This window comes from Octopus bimaculoides, chromosome 4 (genome assembly GCF_046866305.1).
Source record: "Octopus bimaculoides isolate indiv1 chromosome 4, ASM4686630v1, whole genome shotgun sequence".
Taxonomy (NCBI): Eukaryota; Metazoa; Mollusca; class Cephalopoda; order Octopoda; family Octopodidae; genus Octopus; species Octopus bimaculoides.
Window position 1 is genome coordinate 134380043 of NC_142931.1, and position 27144 is coordinate 134407186.

Genomic DNA, 27144 nt, shown 5'->3' on the forward strand with positions numbered 1-27144 from the left:
TTATTCTTTGTAAGCCTAGTACTTATTCTATCGGTCTCTTTTGCCGAACCGCTAAGTTATGGGGACATAAGCACACCAGCATCGGTTGTCAAGCGATGTTGGGGGGACAAACACAGATACACAAACCTATACACACACATACATATATATATATATATGACGGGCTTCTTTCAGTTTCCGTCTACCAAATCCACTCACAAGGCTTTGGTCAGCCCGAGGCTATAGTAGAAGACACTTGCCCAAGGTGCCACGCAGTAGGACTGAACCCAGAACCATGATCCAGGGACATGACCATGTGGTTATGATCAAGCTACTGACAAGCAAATCTGTGGTATTGAGCAGAATATTTGCTATAACAATATTTCTGCTTGAGCAACTCAGTGCTGAATCTGTCTGAGGTGTAACGCAAAATAGATCAGCATCAAAACATTGATATCCATGTCACAAAAGTAAAGTTTGAAGGAAATAGTAATCATTTCCTTTGATTTCTAGATAGAAGCAAATATGAAATAACACTTACTGACCAAAGAACAAAAACAAAATATATAAATTGATTAATTGATTGATTAATTAATAAAATAAAATTTTGTAGCACAGTGTAACTGATTGATTCAGTTTTGAAGTGAAATACTGGTTATTATTTTATAATAATAATAAAATTATTGTGTGTAGTGCTCAGGTGCCCTGCAAATCATCAAAGGTACATGCACAGTACATAGAATTATGTACAAAAGTCAGGGAAGTGAACAGTGTATGAATCATGATATACATGCATGCAGGCGTATGGAGGGGGGGATTTCAGGTGTAGTGTTGGCGATTTCAGGTGTAGTGTTGGCGATTTCAGGAAGCATGGAGGTTTTAAAGGGTTTTTTTTATTATCCATAAGTTTATGGAAAATTTTAGGTATTATCCATAAGTTTATGGAAAATTTTTCAGTGTGTTTATCCTTATTAGAAAAAAAATATTTTTTTAACTGATTGCAATTGTCTTGTGAATGATGTTTGCATTGCCCATTGATGTGCAAGTGACTATGTGGGAGTTGTTTGACAACATTTGGGCAAATAGAAATTAAAGCAAATTGCCAACACAATAATCATTATAGAATTTGATTTGTACAAGTATATACATGACACAATTGAGATGACAACAGGCATCAGTAGGATCAGTGACGAAATAAGATGCAGATGCTGAAACTGGATCAAGCACATCCTCAGACAAGCTTGAGAAAGCAATTGTATGGGGACAGTTAGGTGGAAGCCTAAAGGGAAAAGAGCAGCAGGGTGCCCTTAAGCCACATGCAAAGGACCATTGACATGGAAGGGAGATGAGAAGGGTAGAGAAGCTGGAATGAGACCAGAATAGTGGCAGAAAACAAAGCTGGTTGGATAGATTGTGTTGTGGCCTTATGTGCCCTATGGAGAGATCTAACTAATTAACTATGATTGTGCCAGGGAAAAGCACCACTGATGCTATATTTCTGGTAAGGCTGCAGGAGAAATACATAGCCAAAGATAAACCTCTGTACTTGGCTTTTGTTGACTTGGAGGAAGCCTTTGACAGGGCCCCCGATCCCTTATCTGGTGGTCAATGCGGAAACTAAGGACAGGCGAGTGGTTGGTGAGGGCTGTACAAACCATGGACAGGAACACTACCAGTAAGGTAAGGGTTGGAAACAAGTACAGCAAAGAATTCAGGGTACAGGTAGGAGTTCACCAAGGATTGATCCTCAGCCCTCTCTTGTCCCTCATAGACCTCTGGGCAATAACAGAGGAATTTAAGACAGGCTGCCCCTGAGGACTCCTCTATGCTGATGAACCTGTTCTTATAGCTGAATCACTACCAGAACTAGAGAAGAAGTTTCAGGAAGTAAGATCTAGAATTGAGGGCCTTAGAGTTAACTGAACAAAAACCAAAGACTTAGTAAGTAGGAAGGCAGACAAATCACAAATCTCTTCAGGTAGATGGTCCCGCTCGATCTGTAGAAAAGGTATAGGTAGAAACTCCATAAGATGCACCCAGTGTAAGCTTTGGACACATAAGAGGTGCAGCAATATCAGAGGAAGGTTAACAGGGAAAATAGCTTTTGTGTGTGGAAGATGCACAGGTACAATAAACACTGAAAATGCACAGAAAATAGACTCCATCAACTGCCATGTGGGGTAAGCTAGAGGTAGTAGATAGCGTCTGTTATCTAGATGACCAAGTTAGTAGTGGAGGTGGATGCTCCATGAGCGTAGCTGTGAGAATAAGATGAGGCTGGGCAATGTTCAGAGATCTCCTATGTCTCTCAAAGTGAAAATAAGATTGTATGATGCCTGTGTGTGAACAGCTATGCTACATGGCAGTGAAATATGGGCTGTGACAGCTGAGGACATGTGTAGGCTTGAAAGAAATGCAGCTAGTATGCTTCACTGGATGTGCAGTGTCAGTGTGCCTGTTTAACAGACTGTTAGCACCTTGAGAGAAAAGTTGGGCATAAGAGGCATCAGCTGTGGTGTACAAGAGAGATAACTGTGCTGGCATGGTCATGAGATGTGTATGGATGAGGACAGCTGTGTAAAGAAGTGCCAATCTCTAACTGTGGAGGGAACCTGTGGTAGAAGTAGACCAAGAAGACATAGGACAAGGTGGTGAAGATCTTTGAACTTTGGGCCTCACAGAAGGAATGACTGAGACCTTTGGCATCGTGTTGTATTTGAGGAGGCCCATCAAGCCAAGTAAAATCACAGTCATGTCAGATACCAGTGTCACGCAAATGGCACCCATGCCGGTGGAACGTAAAAGCACCCATTACACTCTCGGAGTGATTAGCATCCAGCTGTAGAAACCATGCCGAATAAGACTGGAGTCTGGTGAAGCCTTCCATCTTGCCATCTAACCCTGCCAGCATGGACAACGGACATTAAATGATGATGATGATGATGACGATGATGATGATGAGGAGGAGGAGGAGGAGGATGGCAATGATGGTGATGATGATGATGACAACAGCAATGACGATGATGGTGATGATGATGTAAGCAAGGGGAAAATGTATGTAAGAAAAAAAGAGAATTTCTGAAAGTAGGTGATTTTCTAATGGCAAAAACACACCACTTCTTCATTACACCCTGCTTGACCTACTTACTGTACAGGTCCCTGAGGGCATTCTAAAGGTAAGTAGTTTTTCAACATGAAGAGCTGGATGTGAGTTTATTGCATAGTAAGTAAATAAACACCTCTAAGGAGTGTCAAATTTAACCTACCTCTTTTTTTTTTACTAGATATATTATTATCATTATTTGATGCGGTTAACACTTTCATTATTATATTTCTGTCTTTGCTTTAATTAATTCTGAAAAATAACGAAGAATTTAGTAAAATACCCAAATCATAACTAAACTGGTATTTGGAACGAACTAACATGAAATTTTGATGGGCAGGTTTTAATTAAGATCATTTTGAGTGGGAAGTTTATGTCATAGAACCAGGTGCAGTCTCAGACAGGTTGGTATCAAAAGGGTTGTATTTTTTTATCTCCATATTGAAATGCATCATCATCATCATCATCTGTCTCATGTATAGCATTTTGCTTCTTACCTTGTCCCTTTTTGCCCTTGGTAGGCTAATTTATTTAACCTTCATTCTAATATTTAACTTCCAAGGCGGCGAGCTGGCAGAAACGTTAGCACGCCGGGCGAAATGCTTAGCGGTATTTCGTCTGTCTTTTCGTTCTGAGTTCAAATTCCGCCGAGGTCGACTTTGCCTTTCATCCTTTCGGGGTCGATAAATTAAATACCAGTTGTGTACTGGAGTCGATTTAATCGACTGGTCCCCTCCCCTAAAATTTCGGGCCTTGTGCCTAGAATAGAAAAGGATATTTAACCTCCATTCTCATATCTGATCTCATTGTTTCAGTCGAACACCTTTCTTGACTTCTCTTTATCACAGGTGCTTTGAGTCCATTGAAGGAGTCCATATGTAAACACTCAACATGCTAGAAATAGCACTTTGAACCACACCCTAGTGTCTTATAAAATGATGGACAGATTTTAAAAATGGGGTCTTTATTCACTCTGTCTGGAAAAACACGGAATGATTACGACCGGGTATCTTTGATCACATGTCGGATCTTGTTCAAAACGGGGGCACCAGTTTTCATTTATGTTTTATGTAGTGTTTTTGGTACCGAAAGACTTTCAAACTTCGTATACTTATCTATTTTGTGTGATCACATGTCTCTTTGATCAGAACTGATCTATGGCTAAATAAACAACAACCGAAGTACTTCGTACATTTTAAATCTAGCGCAAAATGTTTATTCATACATCACATGTCTATAGCAGCAAAACTGTGTCTCATCTGCATACACCAGTTGATGTCTTTAATTCCCAGTAGTTCTCATTGCTCACCTTGTGCTCTGCGTTCAGATTATGTCAGCTGAAAATCATTTTTGGCAACTATAAAATCAATGCACTTAATAACCTGAAAACATGTGTATTATAGCTGTATAAAATCACGGTAGAGTTTCGGTGTTTTGTGATGGCAACATCAAAACAAAGATTTACGATAGAAGTTGCAGTAGATGTCTGTATTGTATAAACCACTTCAAAAGAATCTGCAGGGTGCTAAAAACACAAATTGTTACAATCCATCATGTTGCTCATTCTCTTCCTATCACAGATTTGTCTTCCTTGTCTCCTTTTGTTTTGTTTTGTTTTTGCTCTCTGTCTCAAAATAGAAACTTTTCTTCTTCTCTTTCTTTCGTTAATTATTAAGAAAAAAAAAAAAAAAGCAGAGGAGAGCAGGGAGAAAGTGAACAATCTCTTGGGAGAAGGGGTAAAAGGATGAAAGATGAAAGAGGAAGAAAATAGCTCTTATAAAAAATGTCTTGTGTTAATTTATTGTCATTTGCAGATCTTGTTGTCTTCATCTTTTGCTTGTTTCACTCACTGGATTGCAGCCATGCTGGAGCATTGCCTTGAAGGGTTTAGTTGATCAATTCAATCCTAGTTCTTATTTGTTAAACAATGCTTGCATTGTTCAATTAAATGGAGTTGCATGAAACGATTGTACTGCATTACCTCTGGATATCCTTGTTGCTTATTTTGATATATATATATATATATATTTATGATGGGTGTCTTCTGGTTTCTACCTATCTTTCACAAGACTTTGATTGATCTGAGGCTAAAGTAGAAGACATTTGTCAGAGATGCAGTACAGTGGAATTGAACCAGAGATGGCATGATTGAGAAGCAAGCTACTCAACCACACTGCCATGCCTGTAGTGAAGGAAATTTAATTTAAATTCTCTTCTTTTTAGGTTTAAGATCAAAGATACTGTAGCCAATAGAGTATTGATAAACTGGCTGATAGATCGTGTCATGTCAAGTGAGAAAGAAATATTGAAAAATTATAAAAATTTTACAAACTAAAAAATCAAACAAAGATTCAATTGAAAAACAGAAGAGTTCATTGATTTTTGTTCAGCTTTCATTGTTTTTTACAAAATTTTCAATTATTGATTGAATATCAATTTCAATAAACATTTTAAAAAAATATTTTTTCTTTTCCTCAGCTGCTTTTGGTTATGAAAGCAGCTCAGATTCAACAATTTAAAATTTCAAAAGCTAAAAGAATAATGGAATTAAGAGCATAATGCCAGTTAATTAAATATGCTGACATAGTAAAACAGTACCAAAGGAATGAGTGGCAAGTAAGATGTGATTCCATCAAGGTGGGATGCAAAGGGTTTGCAGGCCTGTGCTTTTGCAGAGCTTACAACATGCTTCATATCACAGGGGCCAGTTGATGAAAGGCCATCAAGTAGGCTGTGGAGGTAGCAGAGGTTGTTTCAGGGTGGCTATGGCTCAGGAGGTGCAGGCTCTGGAAGGAACAAACCTACCAAGGGCAGTGCCAAATGGACATGAGCTATGGCTTGATCAACCCTTACTGGGTCACCTGGATGAGTGTATCAGATGTTGAAAAGCCAAAACATTTAGTGACCTGAGGAAACAATACTGATGATGTGGCCAGGCATCATTGATTGATGTATGGAAAAACAAACAAAACATATTTTATACATATTTATTTATAAAGTATGGATATTTTATTCATTAACTCAACTTATAATTCATGTACAAATGATATTGCATGACCGATACATAAAAATTGTAGATACATACTGTTTATAATTCATGTTAGTCAATACATGGTGGACATTTATTATTAGATGAGTTCATATTAATCAATACATATTGACATTTTCATGTCAGTTAGCATATGTTATTTTATATATACTGGTTTAATACATAGTTGTTCTTTCATATGGATCATAGAATCAGACACACACACACACACACATATATATATATATATATATATATATATATACATAATGGTTGGTAAAAGTTGGTTAATACATGGATATGATTAATATAAGGATATTTTGGTTAATACATGTTAGTTGCATTGCATTAGAGAGTGATGCATCAAACTTGTGTATATTGAATAAGCATCTATATCCTTTTGATGAGTCTGGAACTGGTATAAAGCTTTACAGAGGAATAGATAACAAATGTAAATGTGAATTCAGTTGAGTTATTTTCACTTTTCAATTATTGCACTTTACTTTTTTGTGGATCTTGGTTCTCTGAAACGAATAGAAAAACAATTAAATATTAAAACAGACGTAACAAATCTAATCTCAGAATTACTTCTAATAAATCAACATCTTGTACATCAATTAAGGGGATTCTACTCAGTCAGTCAACCTTCTTGAAATAGGCAAATTCCACTCAAATCTTAAAAATAGGGCACAAGAGGTATTGAAGTCCCAGATACACTATACCTGAAAAAGAGAGAGCTATAGTGTTATTTCTTTACTACCCACAAGGGGCTACACACAGAGGGGACAAACAAGGACAGACAAACGGATTAAATTGATTATATCGACCCCAGTGCGTAACTGGTACTTATTTAATTGACCCCGAAAGGATGAAAGGCAAAGTCGACCTCGGCGGAATTTGAACTCAGAACATAGCGGGCAGACGAAATACCGCTAAGCATTTCGCCCGGTGTGCTAACGGTTCTGCCAGCTCGCCACCATATATAATAGAGAGCTATAGTGTGTGTCATTCTGGGAAGTCCTTGAATTTGCACCCTCCCCAGGTCCTCAAGCAAATCCAAAAGTACTACCCCAATAATAGCACTGCCCAGAGTAGGTCCCCACCACCAGTTATGCTGCTGAATGTTGAAATCAGATTCAATGTTTTATAGCCTGAACCGTCAGTGACCCAGTGGGTCATGGGTAGTCAAGTGAATAATAAACTTGTTCTCAACCAAAAGTATTGAATAATTCTTCAGTATAATGTAAAATTGTTTTATTATAACATAAAAATAAATATTAATATATATATATATATATATATATATATATATATATATATATCAGGGAGGTACCCGTATGGAGAATGGTAACATTGGCCCCAGTCATGATATTCTTTGTGCGCATGAGACAATGAACAAGTATTTGTCTTCCTTCATTGACCATGTGAGTAGAAGTGAAGTTAATTTTCTATTATTATTGCTATTTAACCCTATCAGACTTGGGCCCCTGTGTCTAACTTTCCATCTGGGCTTTTAAGTGAAAAATAAATAGTTGCATGTACAGCTTAAGATTAACAATTGCAAGCAAACCAATGAACAGAATAAAGAAAAAAACAAATTCTGATGAATAACAATTATAGGCCTTTCTCTCTCTACTACCTTAGGCAAACTAATGGACAGAATCACAAAAAAAATTTCAGGAAAATAACAATAGACGTTACTCTCAACTACTGCTTTTGTTAAGCAATCTAATGGTCAGGATCATCAAAAAATTGAGGAGAATAACAATTATAAGCCTATCTCTCAACTACCATATTTGTTAGGTAATGGTCAGAATCGCAAAAAAATTTAGGAGAATAATAATAACGGGCCTATCTCTCAACTACTGTATTTGTTCCGAACTAATTTCGACGGATGGCACCCATGCCAACGTCGTCTCCTTCATTGGACACAGAAACTCGGCTTGCGAAGACCTGTTGAGGCAAGCGAAAGCGAAATCCTTATGGCACCTGTGCCCTGGCACTTGTGCCGGTGGCACGTGTAAGGACATTTGAGCGAGATCGTTGGCAGTGCCGCTGAACTGGCTCCTGTGCAGGTGGCACATAAAAGACACCACTTTGAGCGTGGCCATTGCCAGTACTGCCTGACTAGTCTTCGTGCCGGTGGCACGTAAAAGCACCTACTACACTCTCTGAGCGGTTGGTGTTAGGAAGGGCATCCAGCTGTAGAAACTCTGCCAAATCAGATTGGAGCCTGGTGTAGCCATCTGGATGACCAGTCCTAAGTCAAATCGTCCAACCCATGCTAGCATGGAAAGCAGACGTTAAACGATGATGATGATGATGATGATGATATATATGTAAAAATATATATGTATTTATATATGTGTATATATTTATATATATATCTATATCTATATATATATATATATATATATATATATATATATATATATATATAAATGGGGTTTGTATGATAGTGTATAGAGGAATATATTATTTAAAAGAGTTCCAACTCTGTCTGTTTTTTATGTTTTATTTATATTCTTATAAAATTAATGTGGGATATAGAATATGGAATATATAATATAAATAGTAAAATGAAATGAAGTATTGAATGTCTTATTGAATATGAGCAGACATTTGAGAGAGTCTTACCTGATTTGTCTTTCGGAGCTATTGGTAGGTGCGACATTCTTAAAGATTCCATTGACTGAGAGTTGCAGAGAGGGGAAGAGCAGAAGCACCACTCAACGTTTCTACCCCAAATAGTTTGGTTCCGACAGCCAACATAAAAGTAATCAACACTGCTATCTTTCCAACCATCAGCACAACCCCGATAAGTCACTGCAAGAAGAAAAAAAACATTTCATTTAAATTATTATTATTATTATTATTATTATTATTTATTATTATTATTATTATTATTATTATTATTATTATTATTATTATTATTATTATCATTATTATCATTATCATTATTATTATTATTATTATTATTGTTGTTCAGTAGTTTTATTTTTATAACGTGCTTTCACTTCACTACCGAGCGCAGCTCTGTGCGCCTTGGGTATGTGCTGTGGTTTGCTGTGGTGCTCTTATGTTTACTGTATTGAAAGTGTTTTGCGTAGTATTATTATCATTATTATTATTATTATTATTATTATTATTATTATTATTATTATTATTATTATCATTATTATTATTATTATTATTATTGAGTGAGAGAGCAGTGCATGCCATCAAAGTGACACTGGGGTAAAATATACGAAGCCCATTAATACCCATCATGACTACCCGTCTGATAAGGGTACACCAGGCACATGCATCCCAACCATATGTGCACGACATGGTCATCTCATATCAAGATAAACAGCGCATGACCTCGCAGGTGGGGCCCAGTTAGAATTTTCTTCAGGTCGAGTAGCCCATCCCGCTCAAAAGGTCACTGAATAAGGTTTGTTTAAGGATGTTGAGCAAAACACCCATGTTTCTAGAGGTGAATTATTCAAACTCCAATGAATTCCTCTCAACACATGGCTATGATGCTCCCCCACTACTTCTGCTCGTGATCAGAGATTTACATATTGTCAGCCACTAAGGAACAAGCTCAACTGGTTAAGGTCAAACAACTGACAAGCAAATTTGTGGTATTGAGCAGAATATTTGCTGTAGCCCATCTTTTTATACCAAGACAAAACAATGTACATAATAACACTTCCAATCAAGATCAGAAGCCATGAGAGCCACTGCCTGGTCCTGCATCATTATTATCATCATTATTATTATTATTATTATTATTATTATTATTATTATTATTATTATTATTATTAGTAGTAGTAGTAGTAGTAGTAGTAGTAGTAGTAAGGCATGAGCTGGCAGAATTGTTAGCATGCCATATGAAATGTTTAGTGGTATTTCATTTGTCTTTGTGTTCTGATTTGGTATGGTTTTCTACGCTTGGATGCCCTTCCTAATGCCAACCACTCCAAGAGTGTAATGGGTGCTTTTACATGCCACTGGCACCGGTGCCATTTGTATGACACTGGTATCTGCTGTGACTGTGAGTTTGCTCGGCTTGGTAGTCTTCTTCTCAAGCACAACATAATGCCAAAGGCCTTGGTCATTGCCTCTGTGAGGCCCAACACTTGAAAGGAACCCAGCCACTTTGCCTCCGTGAGGCCCAATACAAGAATACTCAAAAGAAAATCAGTTACTTTGCTCCTGTGAGGCCCAATGCTTGAAAGGAACTCAGCCATTTTGCCTCCATCAGGCCCAACGTTCAAAGGATGTTCTTTACATGCCACCAGCATGGGTGCATTTGGCTTGATGGGCCTTCTCAAGCACAATATATTGCCAAAGGTCTCAGTCACTAGTCATTGCCTCTACTTAATAAACTACTTAATCCCCAAAATGCTGATAGATGCCTCCGTCTTCTCCAGGACTTAGTACAAGGAAATGTTGAGTAGAATTGTGGAGTGTTTCAACCCTATGAGTTCTTACCTGCATTAGGTAGGCAGCCCTAAATATTTTCTGTTTTTCAAATTCAAATTATATCACATTTTAATTTTTGTGCATTTTAAATTATTTTATTTCATTAAATTTTTAATTCACTTACTGTATAACATCTGCACCCTTCTCCCAGTTGTCAGCCTCTCACACACTTTGTAAACATCAGGTTCTTTAATGATCATATTGTGGTTAATAAAAAAAGACGATAATAATGATTATTATTACCTCCATTGTCCTTTCGGATGAAACACTTCTGGGTGATAGGGCAAGCAACACGCCCTACATAATAACTGACTGGAGTCTGGACAACTTCTCCGCACAAAGGGTTGTCATCATAGCAATCCCAGCAGAAGAAATCTGGAAGTTGAAATATATAACATCAAATTAAATAGCATTTTTGTTCAGCAGCATTGTTCTGAGAAATGGCTATGACAACCTAATCTCCTGACAACCTAATCTCCTTCTATGGCATCAACACGGAATCACTATGCACAACACAACACCTTCCTTAATCATTAACCACACACGACTAAAACTTACATTGACTTTACAAATACTTAAGCTTGGCAATCTTTGATGACGATAGCAACCACATATCAATGACAGAGTTAAAATTGCTCTTAAAGGACAGGAGCCACTTCTTCAGGGATCAGAAAATACCTCCAACTGTAAACTGAAAATACTGTACCTTCTTAATAAGACATGTATGGAGCCAACATATTGGGGTGGTTTGGTGGTCTTAATACACTTACAAACATTCTAGTCTTCCCCACAGCCAACCAATGCAAATTGATAGATAAACAAACTTCCATTCACCATCATACTACAACTTAATATCAATTTCTAACACAGGTGCACAGTACTTTAATGTTTTGTGTGTGCAGAGAGAGAGAGAGAGAGAGAGAGAGAGAGAGAGAGAGAGAGAGAGAGAGAGAAGAGAGAGAGAGAGAGAGAGAGAGAGAGAGAAAGAGAGAGAGAGAGAGAGAGAGAGAGAGAGAGAGAGGCATTTTGATTGCAGCCTCTAAAGACCATATAACTAATTAACCTCCACTCCAGTACTTGACTGATACTAATTTTATCAACGTCAGTAAGATTTGAACTCAAAATGGATGAAATAATAGCTAAATACTGTAAAGTACTTGTTTTATTGATTCTACCGACCAACCAGCTTTTCAGTAAGTAGTGGTACAGAAAATACCAATTCTTTCAGAAAACTCAACTCACCTGATAAGGATTCTTCAATTTCATTTTTGGAAGCTTCTAGATTGTTACCTCCAGCAATTTTGTCCACTTGTTTGATGTTCTTGGGCTTTACTTTTTGCACCTTATCTGCTGCTGAAGCTCCAGTTGGGACGGCGGCTGCCTCCCAATGCCCAGAATGTTTTGTTGTTTTGCTGTTTTCCCATCCTTCTTTCTGGGTTGTTTTAGGGGATTTCACCTTGAAAAGAAAGAAATATATTTAAATTTATTTAAGCCTTAGAAAGCATGGAGGCAAGATGGCTAATATAGTTCTCATTGTTGCTCTGCTCAAGATCAACCCTGATTAAGCAGGCCTATGATCGCAGTCATTCCAGCTATGACCATCATGTTTATTTTACAGATATAATAAACCTAGGATTATATTATCCATTGATTTTTAAGATGAAAGGTGAGATTTTAGGGGATTTGGCTACCATTTCTAGCAGTTTGAGTGAGTGAATAGAGGCTCCTTTATCAGCCCATCAAGGTAGCTGTTGGAATCCAGAGTGAGTCTTATGCAAGGGTATGTAACAGATTGGCCTATGAAATGTGTGAGAAACATTTTATATAAAGATGGCTGTAGGGTAAAGAATCTTGCTTTGCAACCATGTGGTTTTGGGTTCAGTTCCACATGGCATTTTGGGCAAATAATTTATCGACCCTGAAAGGATGAAAGGCAAAGTCGACCTCGGCAGAATTTGAACTCAAAACGTAATGGCAGGCGAAATACTGCTAAGCATTTTGCCTGGCATGGTGTTTCTTATTTCTTTATTGCCCACAAGGGGCTAAACATAGAGGGGACAAACAAGGAAGACAAAGGGACTGAGTTGATTACATCGACCCCAGTGCGAAACTAGTACTTAATTTATTGACCCTGAAAGGTGTGCTAACGTTTCTGCCAGCTCGTTGACTTCGAGCTGTCATAGAAAATATTCTATTAGTATCATAAGGGAAAATTTACCATTGGTCCCACTACAGAGAAAGTTCATATTGGTACTATTAAAGTAAACTTCATGCCAGTACTATTACAGAAGCCTCTTATTGCTACAATTACTTTAAAGTTTCTATTTATACTATTAACTAATTTATACAATGACAGAAAATCTCATATAAAAGCATTAGAGTAAACCTCCAAATGGTACATTAAAATCCTGTCTGATCTTTATCATTACTGAAAATATTCCAATTGCATCACTGTAAAAGAAAAAACAAAACTTGCTTACCGGGCTGTCCTCAAACTCCTTTGTACGAATTCCTCTGATACCATTTATTTTCTGTTTGTTGTTGCGGTTATTGTTGTTGTTGTTGTTGTTATTGCTGCTGTGTTTAGCCTTCCCATCCATCCAGTAGGGTCTCTCAGTTGACCAGTGTACATACCACCACCACCAAGGTAGAATGGTGGTAACAGAAGATGAAGAGTGAGGTACATGTTGTTCCATAGCATCAACCTCTTCAGACTCCATCTCTTCCTCGTCACTGACCATTTCAACTGCAATAAAATGGAGAGACAACATTTGAATACCTTAACAAACAACAGGAAAATAACGGATTTGACTACAGTTTCTAAATACAACGGAATGGAATCAATGGCGGACTGGCCAGGTTGCCAGCTTGCCCAATGGCAAGTGGGCCCCTGTGCCATTAGAATCCATATATGAGGGCCCATGTTAGTATCTAAGGGGCCCATCCCCTCAAGTTTGAGAATTTTTTATTCACTCCTGGAAGAATGCATTAATTATTTCAGCCTGGCTGTGTTTGTAGTCAGTTGAAAAGAATACTTTTAACAAAAAAAAAAAAAATTAAATTATAGCATTGTAGTTGTGGGTGCCCCCCCCCCCCCCCCTTAGTCTCCTGGCAACCAATATCTTTAAACCCAGTCTGCTACTGAATGGAATATAAGCTGAGGGACTGAAAGAAGTTGAGAATTGATAGTGTGTGTGGTTTATATGGTACCAAGTGGACCTGATACCAAATAAATGTGGCCACCAATTCCATCATGCTTAAATGAAGAATTCTAAATGTTTGGGACAAAAGAAGAAACCACTCAATCTCTGGGGTGTTATTGTTGTTGTTGTTTAACACTAGATGAAACTTCAGCAAGCGGCCTTTGACCAAATGCATTCCAGCTGTAACCATCCTGTCATTTAGAGGTTTATCTGGGACTCTGGAAGAATGAAAGGCAAAACTGACCTCCGGTGGGAATATAAAGATACATCACCAAACAGCAAAATATTTCAGCTATCACTACCAATCCTTCAACTCGTTGTCCTCCTCTTCCTCCTCCCCCTCCTAGTAGTAGTAGTAGTAGTAGTAGTAGTGGTGGTGGTGGTGGTGGTGGTTTCAAATTTTGGCACAAAGCCGGTAATTTTGAGGGAGGGGATAAGCCAGTTACATTGATCCTGGTGCCCAATTGGTGTTTGTTTTACTGACTTCGGAAAAATGAAAGGTAAAGTCAACCTCAGTGGAATTTGAACTCAGAACTACCAGAAGCAGTGCTGCTTAATGTTTTATCCAACATGTTAACAATTCTGCCAGCTCATGACATCATCATCATCGTTTAACGTCCATTTTTCATGCTGGCATAGGTTGGAAGGTTTGACTTAAGACTGGCAAGCCAGGAGACTGTACCAGGCTACAATCTGATGTGGCAATGTTTCTACAGCTGGATGCTCTTCCTAATGCCAACCACTCCGAGAGTGTAGTGGGTGCTTTTTATGCACCAGCAATATGGGAGCCAGTCAAGCAGCACTGTCATCAACCACACTCAGATGGTGCTTTTTATGTGCCACCAGCATGGGTTCCAATCAGGCAGTACTGACATCAACCACGCTCAGATGGTGCTTTTTATGTGCCACTAGCATGGGAACCAGTCAGGTGGCACTGGCATCGGCCACACTAGTTCCTTTAACTGTAGGTATAAGGCCTGAAATTTTGGGGTATAGCTGCAAGTCAGTTACACTGACTCCAATGCTTGGCTGGTAGTTGTTTTATCAACCTCTAAATGATGGAAAGCTAAGTCAATCTCTTGCCGCCACATAAACTCAATTTTTTAGTGGGGAGGTAACCCAGTTTTTAATGGCAATTTTATAATAGGGGTGAGATAATCAAAAAGTACTTTCATTTCTTTTTAAAGTCTGGTACTTATGTATCGGTTTCTTTTGCCGAACCGTTAATTTACAGGGACGTAAACAAACCAGCACCGTTTGTCAAGCGGTGATGGTGACGTGCGCGTGCGAGTACGTACATACGTATGACAGGCTTTGTCTACAAAATCCACTCACAAAGTTTTGATTGGCCAGGGGCTGTAGTAGAAAACACTTGCTCAAGGTGCCACGTAGTGGACTGAACTGGAAACCACGTGGTTGAGGAGCAAACGTCTTCTCATAAAACTACGCCTTTGTCTGACAAGCGATGTAAATATGTAACGTGCTTTGTCAGTTATCTCCCCTGCTCCGTTATACCAAAATAATAAGTAACCAACAGGTCTAAGTGAGCAAACAATTTAGTAGTGTTGAAATGAACTCCAATGGTGCTGTGAACAAAACAACCGCTTAATAATAAGCTAATAATCTCTCTCTCCCTCACACACACACACGCACGCACACACACACACACACACACACACACACACACACACACACACACACACACACACACACACACACACACACACACACACACACACACACACACTCTCTCTCTCTGGGAAGATGTCCAGCATCTTTGTACAGTTTTTACTAGTTATTATTAATCATTGATTGAAAGGCAATCATACCTGGTTACATCAATTCATTCTCTCCTTCTCCTTTTCCTTAATTCCCTCCCAATTTACACACACACACACACGTGTCTTTCAATATTCATTCATTTATATTTTAGCTTCATTTATGTTTGTTCCTATCCACAATTGTATAGACTAGACTAAGCTATAGAATTTATTCATGTGTGTATTTGCTTGTAGTGAATGCACACAATTATTCTATTCACTCAAATATATTATATATACATATTGTTTGCCTTCTCTTTTGCTTGTATTATATATATTTTTTAGACTGAGACAGTGTAAATAGCTATCTATGCATATATGATTATTAGCCTATAAAACCGAAGATATGTTTGTATCTCATCAATGGTAGTGAACCATCTCTGGTAAACATTACCTTTCCCTCAATGCCTTACATTTAGGGTAGATTGTTGTTAAACTCAGGTCAGCTCTAATCTAATAGAACCATGATGAAAGTTATTCCAACCGTAACCATCTCAGGGATCACTTAGCTTAATGGTACAACACACTCAGCCTTATACCTACACAACAGTACTCTTTCACCCCCGAATTTGTTTTCTCATAATTCTTAGAAAAATGGATTTTTTAAAATGAAGTTTTCAACGAATACTTTTCAGCTCCTATTATATTGGAATTCCTATTATAATGGAATTTTATGTAAAAAAAAAAAACAAGAAAAAGGAAAGAAAATATCAGTGGCTGTGCACACATTCATACTGACACACATCATCATCATCATCATCGTTTAACGTCCGCTTTCCATGCTAGTATGGGTTGGACGATTTGACTGAGGACTGATGAACCAGATGGCTACACCAGGCTCCAATCTGATTTGGCAGAGTTTCTACAGCTGGATGCCCTTCCTAATGCCAACCACTCTGAGAGTGTAGTGGGTACTTTTACGTGCCACCGGCACAAGGGCCAGTCGGGCGGTACTGGCAACGGCCACGCTCAAAATGGTGTATTTTACGTGCCACCTGCACAGGAGCCAGTCCAGCGGCACTGGCAACGATCTCGCTCGAATGTCTTTACACGTGCCACAGGCACAAGTGCCAGGAAGGTGACGCTGGGCACAGGTGCCATCACGATTTTGCTTTTGCTTGCCCCAACAGGTCTTCGCAAGCCAAGTTTCGTGTCCAATGAAGGAGACGACGTTGGCATGGGTGCCAGTCCACATATATATATCTACAAAATGAAACTGGAAGTGTTGAAAAAAGTTGTGATGTGTGTCTGTATATATACATGTGTATGCCCACCATTCTTATATTTTTTCACATTAAATTCTGTTGTAATCATAATTTACACTATCTGAAAACTATTTGTAGAAGATTTCATTAAGAAATACCCATTTTTCTGTAAGTTGTGAGGAAACAAAATCAATTTCTGTGAATTATTTGAAACTCTTTTCCCTACTCAGAAAAAATTTTTTGTCACATTAAATTCCGATGTAATTGTAATCTACACCGTCTGGAAGGTTCTTGTAGAAAATTTCATTAAAAAATTTTTCTTCTTTTTTTTGTAAGTTATGAGAAAACAAAATCAGTGGGAAAGGGATTCACACATTTATAGATGTGCCATCTTCTTATCGTTTCAGTAAGCTAAGGCCACATTATCTACATTATATGTCCTTTCCTAATTGAAGAGAGTACTTTGCAATTTGAGGGACATTTCACTGCCATTTCTTCCAGGTTGAACGACTTTGTAGAGGTCATCTTGTTGAGAAGAGTGTTATTGTTGTTTATTTATCAGTTGGCCATAACTGAGCAGACTCACAACCAAAGGGAGCTCATACACAATTATTTTGGTGGGGGCGGAGGGTTCTTTGGCATATTTAGGGCCATCTTACACAATGTATCTTGCCTTTACTAAGACAATAAGCTAATGTCAAAGGTGAAATTGCTGCATAAATTTAGTATAGTTTAGGCAAGAGTGTGGCTGCATGGTTAAGGAGTCCACTTTGTAAACATGTGATTTCAGGTTCAATCCCAGCTGTGCGGTATCTTGGGTGAATGTGTTCTGTCATAATCACCTCAGTTTGACCAATAACTTGTGAGTGAATTTGGCAGACAAACTCAGCAGAAGCCTGTCATACATGTGCTTGTGTGTGTGCATGTGTTTGTGTGTGTGCATGTGTTTGTGTGTGTGCATGTGTTTGTGTGTGTGTGTGTTTGTGTGTGTGTGTGTTTGTGTGTGTGTGTACGGTGTTTGTGTGCGCGCGCGTGTGTGTGTGTGTGTGTGTGTGTGTTTGCTTGACTACTGGTGTTCCTTTGTTTATGTCCTCACAACAGCTGAGAAAAGAAAAAAGAAAAGAGACCAGTAAAATAACTACCAGAATTAAAATTAGTTCTGGGGTTGATTTGGTTGATTAAATCTGAAAAAAGTAGTGCCCCAGCATGGCCACAGTCTAATGACTGGAAAAAAATAAAAGAACAGTATAATGTTTAGTCTGAAGTTTTGTAGGTTAATATTTCAGTGAAAAGGTGTTGACAAAGAGTCAACTCGTTATTATCATGTGTAATGCAGCATGACTACAAAACAATAACCTGAAAGCATAATTAATGTTTATAGAAGGTCATATGATGGCTACATTTCTAGCTGACAAAGAGGATAATAAACTCTTGATGCCAATTGTGGAATTGTTGTTCCATGACTTTACAAAAACTGTTAGAGTTATAACTCTAATATTATTTCATAGCAAAACCAATAATATTTTAAACATATAATCCTGTTATATATATATTAAAATCATCATCGTCATCGTTTACCGTCCACTTTCCATGCTAGCATGGGTTGGACGATTTGACTGAGGACTGGCGAACCAGATGGCTACACCAGGCAGAGTTCTACAGTTGGATGCCCTTCCTAATGCCACCACTCCGAGAGTGTAGTGGGTGCTTTTACGAGGGCCAGTCAGGCGGGTACTGGCAACGGCCATGCTCAAATGGTGTTTTCTATGTGCCATCTGCACAGGAGCCAGTCCAGCGGCACTGGCAATGACCTCGCTCGAATGTTTTTTCATGTGCCACCGGCACAAGTGCCAGTAAGGCGATGCTGGTAATGAACATGCTCAATGGTGCTATTTACGTGCCACCAGTATGGAAGCCAGACAGCTGCTCTGGCAATGATCATGCTCAGATGGTGCTGTTAGTGCTCCACTGGCACAGGTGCCAGTCAATGAATTTGGTTCAATTACGATTTCGATTTCACTTGCCCCAACAGGTCTTCACAAGCAGAGTTTAGTGTCCAATGAAGGAAAGGTATGCATAAGTGGACTGGCTACACCCCTGGCAAAGGCCATGGGTTATGGTCTCACTTTTACTTGTTTCAGTCATTTGACTGCGACCATGCTGGAGCACCGCCTTTAGTCGAACAAATCGACTCCAGGACTTATTCTTTGTAAGCCTACATATATACGATGGGCTTCTTTCAGTTTCTGTCTACCAAATCCACTCACAAGGCTATAGCAGAAGACACCTGCACAAGGTGTCATGCAGTGGGACTGAACCCAGAACAATGTGGTTGGAAAGCAAGCTTCTTACCATGCAGCCACGCCTGTGCCTATATGTATATATACGATAAATAATGATTTAAATTTTGGCACAAGACCAGCAATTTCAGGAGAGGGGGAAAGTTGATTGCATTGACCCCAGTGATCAACTGGTATTTATTTTATTGACCCCGAAAGGATAAAAGGCATAGTCAACCTCAGCAGAATTTGAACTCAGAATGTAAAGCTGGACAAAATGCTGCTGTGTGTGTGTGTGTGTGTGTGTGTGTGTGTGTGTGTGTGTGTGTGTGTGTGTGTGTGTGTGTGTGTGTGTGTGAACGCGCGCGCGCGTGTGTGTGGGTGTATGTATATATATGTGTGTATATATGCTGAGACCCCCTTCGGTCATGACTGACCATGGGATTGCACCTAGAAAGTTACCCTCCAAGGCACAAGTTCGTGCAAGTTTGTTTATGGGAGACCAGCAGTCGCCCATGCATACTGGTCTCCCCTCTCCACGCCACTGATGTTATCCAAGGGTACACGTGTCTGTGGAATGCTCAGCCACTTGCATGTTACTTTCATGAGGAAACTGTTTAGTTTATCAGATAAACTGGAACACTTATTGTTGTAATCAATGAAGAGCCAGGCCACCGACTATTCTTGTATTCCTGGGCGAAAATATCCTTCACACAATTGACCCCTTTGAAACTGCTATAAAGGGGACTGAAGCCACTATACAAGGGACTGAAACCATCTTCATAGTCATGTCCTTCACATCTATATCCCAACATAATCTAAGCTCATAATCTCAAATTCTACAAATGCTGCTTACATAGCCGCTCTGTTTCAATATATTAAGATGAGAAAGCTATGGACAAAGCTTGGAAAAAATAAATTGCCTCTCTCTAGAAAACAGATGGCTTTTATTCACTATCACAACTATCAACATCTAATGCCCTTCCATCTCTCTAATTGCAGCTGGTTCTTCTGGTTCATTTCTAAAAGGATCCTTATCAACTTTCTGAAATCCTCCTACTAAATCCTCTCCAACCATGTTTGCTCCATAATTAGTAATCTTACATAGGGCAGCAAGCACACTGGGCAAAATACTTAGTGGTATTTCATCCATCTTCAGGCTCTGAGTTCAATTTCTGCCAAGGTTGACTGTGCCTTTTATCCTTTCTGGGTCAATAAAACAAGTACCAGTCGAATACTGGAGTCGATGTAATTGATTTATTCCCTCCTCCGAAATTGCTGGCCTTGTGCCAAATATTGAAATCAATTAGTAATCCTACAAAGAAAGCTTTTACATTTGCTGCTGAATCTGTATTCAACTCTATATTGCTCAAGCTTGCCAGAACTTCACTAATTTCAGTTTTTCTTTCCTTGAATGTCGACATTTTTTGTACAGACATCGTCCTGCAGCAATTCAAGCTAAACAAACAATCACATCAAAGTAGAGTGTCAACAAAGATCATGGATACAGTCTCTTCTTCCTGACTAAAACCATACACTGACCAGTTTGGAAAATGATGCTGTATGGTACTTCATATAACTTTACCTTCTTAAAATTTTGTCAGATCTAGTATTTACACAATGGTTTATTTAGTAGCAGTAGATTTACACTCGCTTTGTTAAGTCTTATAATGGCTTTGATATTCTGGATAAGGGAATCAGAAAGCACTTGAAACTGGTTGCCAATGTATGACCTGTTGTTGGCACTCCGTTGCTTACGATGTCGAGGGTTCCAGTTGATCCGATCAATGGAACAGCCTGCTCGTGAAATTAACATGCAAGTGGCTGAGCACTCCACAGACACGTGTACCTTTAATGTAGTTCTCGGGGATATTCAGCGTCACACAGTGTGACAAGGCTGACCCTTTGAATTACAGGCACAACAGAAACAGGAAGTAAGAGTGAGAGAAAGTTGTGGTGGAAGAGTACAGCAGGGTTCGCCACCATCCCCTGCCGGAGCCTCGTAGAGCTTTAGGTGTTTTCGCTCAATAAACACTCACAACGCCTGGTCTGGGAATCAAAACCCCGATCCTATGACCGCGAGACCGCTGCCCTAACCACTAGGCCATTGCGCCTCCACACAATGTATGACCTGAGGATGAGTTAATACTCTGGAAGATATAAATGTTTAGTCATAATGAATATGTAGGGTATGATCTGCAGAGTTTATAGATGTATTGCACTAGGAAGTATAAGGATATTTAAGCTTAGAAACATATATAATGACTTTAAAGATGTGGTGTAGCACAAAGAGCATAACAAAATTAACTATAAAGGTGTCTAGTAAATTCGTCATAGCTAATTACATTGCAGGTAATACATCCCCTGAAATTTCATCACCTGATAATTTTATTACAAGGTAAATTAGGGTTTTTGGGCAATATGTCATCAGTAAATTCGTAAGCATTTCAAATACATCAACAATAAATTTATAGCTCATACTTTCTATCTGAAGAGTAATTACATTACTAAATGTAATTATTTAAAGTTTTTATTCACAGAGTAAATATTACACAGTAAACAATGCAAAATAAATTCAAAAACAATAAAAATTCGTTAGAATTGAATTTACTCAATATAAGAATGAAAAATACAAAAAGTTACTTTTAAAAATGAAATTACAAAAATGCATTATTTTCAATTGGAGGAAAGGCCAGAAAGTAAAAAAAAAAACCATTGTAAAAACACATTATGATCAATGTCACTTAAACAATGCAGTATTTCACAATTTTGTTGATGTCCATTGACAACATGTCTAATTCTTGCTGCACTATTATAATGCTTTATGTAATAATGAGGAATTTCTGCGCTGGTGATATACTGATCAATTGTTACTTTATTTCTTGATTGTTTCTTTTCCAAGATTTCTAAACGTTTCCAAACTGTAGGATGGAATTATTTCTCTTTCAAATTTCTTTTTCATTGTTAATGAAAAGCAGCACAATTACTCTGTGAATAAAAAGTTTACATAATGTTTAGCAATGCATTTTACTCTGTGAATAACAAACTCATGTTGAAGAATTTACCGATGACGTATATGGCATGACGATGAATTTACCAATGACGTATTGGCTCACAATGTAAATTACCTTGTAATAAAATTACAAAATGAAATTATAGTGATGTGTTTACCAGGAGGAATTTAAAGGGAACCTTCTATAAGCACTGGAATATACAAGTACTTACCTGGATTTTCTGCATCTTGATTGAATTCATGAATTTCACCTGAAAATAAGTAAGTAAACAAAGGTAGAAAAATATATTCTTATGTATTTTCTCATGCTAATATGGGTCAGACAGTTTTCAAAGTTTGTGTCATAGAACCAGGAATACTCTTGGTACCAAAAGGGTTAAACTATTTCAACATTTACGAAACCCAAGTTTCTAATATCAAACACTTGACTTTGACATCAATGTGATTCCTATTTTCAATCCAAACTTTGAGGGTATTCTTTTATTCTTTTATTCTTTTATTCTTTTATTCTTTTATTCTTTTACTCGTTTCAGTCATTAGACTGCAGCCATGTGAGGGCATTGGCTTGAAGAAATTTTAGTCAAATGGATTGACACCAGTACTTAACTTTTATTAAGCCTGGCACTTATTCTATCGGTCTCTTTGCCAAACCAGTAAGTCACGAGGACGTAAACACACCAACACTGGTTGTCAAACGGTGGTTAGGGACAGACACAGACACAAAGAGACACACATATACACATACATATATATGACGGGCTTCTTTCAGTTTCTGTTTACCAAATTGGAACATACCATACATTATATCCAACAACCTAAAGACTCTACCAATTCACCTTTGTGAATAATGTGAATTATAAACTTCATATAATAGTTTATTATACATAAAAGTAACAGCTTTGAAATCCTTGTTCTATCATAACCAGTTATCCAATACATGAAACATCGTATTTAATGGCATATAAGATGCATTTTTTTTTCCACAAAACAAAAATGCCTCAAAATTCACCCCAGGTCCTATATGTTTATTTACTTTAAATATTGCCAGTGGCACGCGAAAAAACATTTGAGCGAGGTCGTTGCCAGTGCCGCTGGACTGGCTCCTGTGCAGGTGGCATGTAAAAAGCACCATTTTGAGCGTGGCCATTGCCAGTACCGCCTGACTGGCCCTCATGCCGGTGGCACATAAAAGCACCCACTACACTCTCGGAGTGGTTGGCGTTAGGAAGGGCATCCAGCTGTAGAAACTCAGCCAGATCAGATTGGACCCTGGTGCAACCATCTGGTTCGCCAGTCCTCAGTCAAATCATCCAACCCATGCTAGCATGGAAAGCAGACGTTAAACGATGATGATTGGTTTCAGATTTTGGCACAATGCCAGCAGTTTTGAAGGAGGGGGCTAAGTCAATTAAATGAGCCTCAGTGTTCAACTGGTACTTATTTTATTGACCCCAAAAGGATGCAAGGCAAAGTGACTCCTGCAGCATTTGAACACAGGATGTGAAGACAGATGAAATGCTTCTAAGCATTTTGCCTGGTGTGCAAACGATTTTGCTGGTAGACAGACAATTCGTCGACAGACAGTTGGCCAACAGACAACTTACAGACAGGACAATCGTGTGATATGGTGCAGAGTCCTGTTGCCAGACATAGGGTGTTCCAGCAGCCACCCTCTTGACCCAGGGCAGCACAACCTCCTCCAGGCACTTGATGTAGGCCTCTGTGTTGAGTCTGAGGCTGTGTGGGAATTGTCTGTCGGTGAATTGTCTGTCAGCAAATTGTCAGCACACGGATTCTGCCAGCTTGCTGCCTGATAATTACTTTAAATATTACAAGCTTTAGTGCACTAAAACCAATTTTTCCAGAATAAGGGCTGTTGAAATTGGGGTGTGTGTTTAATATGCCTGTCTGTCTTTTATTTCCATGTAGTGTAAATAGATTGAGTTTGATACCGGGAGGCATGTTGTGTCTTTGAGCAAGACACTTTATTTCATGTCGCTTCAGTTCACTCAGCTGATAAAAACGAGTTGTACCTGTATTTCAAAGGGCCAGCTTTGTCACATTCTGTGTCATGCTGAATCTCCCTAGGAACTTTGTTAAGGGCTATATGCATCTCTGGAATGCTCATCCACCTGCACATTAATTTCGTGAGCAGGTTGCTCCATTGATCGAACCAATTGGAACACTTGTCGTTCTAATTGACATTGTGCCAGTGTAAACAGAAAATGTTGGTGAGATGAAATAAAAAAAGAATACCAGGAAACTGAATTGCAGAAAATCAATGTTTCATTCCACTGACAGTATTCCATATAAGACTAGATGAATAAGAATAGACACCAAATCATTCTGCTGGTTCCTGTTCTGGCTGGGAGCCGCTAACACACATGCACACACACACACACACACACGCACACATGCATGTGCACACACACACACACACACACACACACACACACACACACACACACACACAAGCAGGCAGCAGAAGAGGAGGCAACTTTGGGTTGCAGTTTATGTGGCCGATGCATTTGAACAATGAGAGAGAGAGTAATGTCTTTCTCTCAATGGTCAAAAAATAAAAAAATAAATAAATAAGCGGTACAAAATTGTGAATGGACTAAAACTCTATCAAGTTGTATGAGAGCTACTACAAATTCTACTATGATTAGGGCTGCAAGCACAATAACACTTCAGGCCTTGGATGCAATAGATGAAGTTTTACACCAAGACCTTCTAAACAAAAAGTAATTTGAGACATCAACCATTGAACGTTTAGAAATTAAACAAAGCACATCTTTTTCTGTCCTTACCATTCAGTTTCTTCACATCTGCCATTGATTGGCCATTGCAGAGGTCTGTGTCACAGAAACACCATTCCTGGGGCTTCATCCATGCTGGGACTTGTTCCTGGCAACCGAGGTAGTCAGAAACAATGGAGCTAAACATCCACCAATCAGCACATCCACGTGAAATCACTGAAACATAATGGAATTCTTAGTTGCAATTACTATAACAATTTCCTTCTGTATGGTGTGTGTGTGTGTGTGTGTGTGTGTGTGTGTGTGTGTGTGTGTGTGACTGTGTGTATGGACATATGTGTGGACATATGTGTATGCGTATGCATATGCCTGTGTGTGTATGAGTGTATGCACAGGTGTGTGTACTTCTGTAAATGTTTGTCAATAACTAGGTTTATATACTACGTGTAACAGATAAATAATTAAGGCAGTGAGCTGGCAGAATCGTAAGCATGCTGAGCAAAATGCTTAGCAGCATTTCACCTGTCGCTACATTCTGAGTTCAAATTCTGCTGTGATTGATTTTGCCTTTCAACCTTTCGGGGTCGATAAATTAAGTACCAGCGAAACACTGGGGTCGATGTAATCAACTAGTCCCCTCCTACCAAATTTCAGGCCTTGTACCTTTAGTAGAAAGGATTATTATTATTATTATTATTATTATTATTATTAAGACGGCAAGTTAGCAGAATTGTTAGTACACTGGACGAAATGTTTAGTGGTATTTCATCTGTCTTTACATTCTGAGTTCAAATTCTACTGAGGTTGACTTTGCCTTTCATCCTTTCAGCGTTGATAAATTAAGTACCAGTGAAACACTGGAGGTCGATGTAGCCGACTAGGCCCCTCCCGCCAAATTTTAGGCCTTGTGCCTTTTGTAGAAAGGATTATTATTATTATTACAAAGATGGCAAACTGGCTGAATTGTTAGCACACTAAGCAAAATACTTAGCAGTATTTCCTGTCTTTGTTTTCTGAGTTCCAGTTCCATCAAGGTCAGCTTTGTCTTTTATCCTTTCAGGGTTGATAAATTAAGTACCAGTGAAACACTCTGGTCGATGTAACCGACTAGTCCCCTCCCCCAAAATTTCAGGCCTTGTGCCTTTTGTAGAAAGGATTATTATTATTATTATTATTATTAATGTCGAGATATGAAGAGAACACTGAAAGTGCATGGTGTCAACTGTCTCAATTGACCATGACCCAGATTTGTCACGTGAAAGTCATTATTACGAGAGTCATAGATACATCCAATATGAATCATATATCAGAAAATCACATGTGTGTGTGTGAGGAAAGAGAGAAGGGGAGAGAGGGAATATGATGTGTGTATATGTGTGTGAGAGTATGATAGAGAGTGTGTGTGAAAAAGAGAGAGAGATAGAGAGAGAGAGAGAGAGAAAGAGTGCATGTGTGGGAGTATGTGCACGCTTGTATGTAAGAGAGGGAAAGAGAAAATGTGAATATGTATGTGAAAGAGAGAGAGAGAGAGAGGTAGAGAGAGTGTGTGTGAAAGATATATATATATATATAGATATATATATATATATATATAGATAGATAGATAGATAGATAGATAGATTGAGAGAGAGAGAGAGAGAAGGAGAACGTGTGTGTGCATGAAAGAGAGATAGAGTGTGCATGTGTTTGTGTATGAGAGAGAGAGGCGGGTGTTTATTTGTGTGTGTGCTTTTTCAGAAACAAAAAAGAAAAATGAATGAGTGAGAGGAATGAGAAAAAGAGAATGTAATGGAAAGCAAGAGAGAATGTGTGAGAGATGTGACTGAAGAGAGTAAGAAGGTAACAAGAGAGAGAGAGAGAGAGAGAGACAGCAAGGAGTAAAAGAACCGACACAGCTATGAATTGAGTGAAAGATAGACAGACAGACTACAATAGATACAATGTATTATGAAGCCAGACAAATCTCAGACAGCATTCAGGAAGAAAATGTAATGTTGAGGCAATTGTGTACCAACATGTTTAATGGATGGAGCATTTAAAAAGTGAAAAAGAATACATTATGTGACAAGGAAAAATATTTAGTCAATGAATAGTAATTGTGGCTTGAATGCCACAGCAAAGGATCACATGACATTCTTTAAGCCAACTCAACTGGCAGGAAAACTAAGGAAAGACCATGAGTGAGATGGTCAAGTAATATCCCACCAGACTTCATTTCAAACCCCAAAATATGTACAGGACTTCATTTCGAACCCTTAACATTTAAACCAGCCATATCTGGC

General features: G+C 38.6%; 1 protein-coding gene across 2 annotated transcripts in view; it reads right to left on the minus strand.

The window, feature by feature from the left end:
* Positions 1-6063: 6063 nt before the first annotated feature.
* LOC106878805 (uncharacterized) overlaps positions 6064-27144 on the minus strand; it is a 46437-nt gene continuing 25356 nt past the window's right edge. Inside the window, exons 1-8 of one of the 2 annotated variants that reach the window (XM_089351503.1) lie at positions 25805-26090; positions 24914-25078; positions 22316-22354; positions 13064-13329; positions 11826-12039; positions 10827-10958; positions 8748-8936; positions 6064-6634 (exon numbers count right to left, since the gene is read on the minus strand). In XM_089351503.1, the coding sequence (XP_089207629.1) occupies positions 6600-6634; positions 8748-8936; positions 10827-10958; positions 11826-12039; positions 13064-13329; positions 22316-22354; positions 24914-25078; positions 25805-25892 (1128 nt within the window). In that variant the 5' untranslated portion in view covers positions 25893-26090 and the 3' untranslated portion in view covers positions 6064-6599. Of the gene's footprint in view, positions 6635-8747; positions 8937-10826; positions 10959-11825; positions 12040-13063; positions 13330-22315; positions 22355-24913; positions 25079-25804; positions 26091-27144 lie in introns of those variants that run through there. The other variant, XM_089351502.1, reaches the window with a different exon arrangement.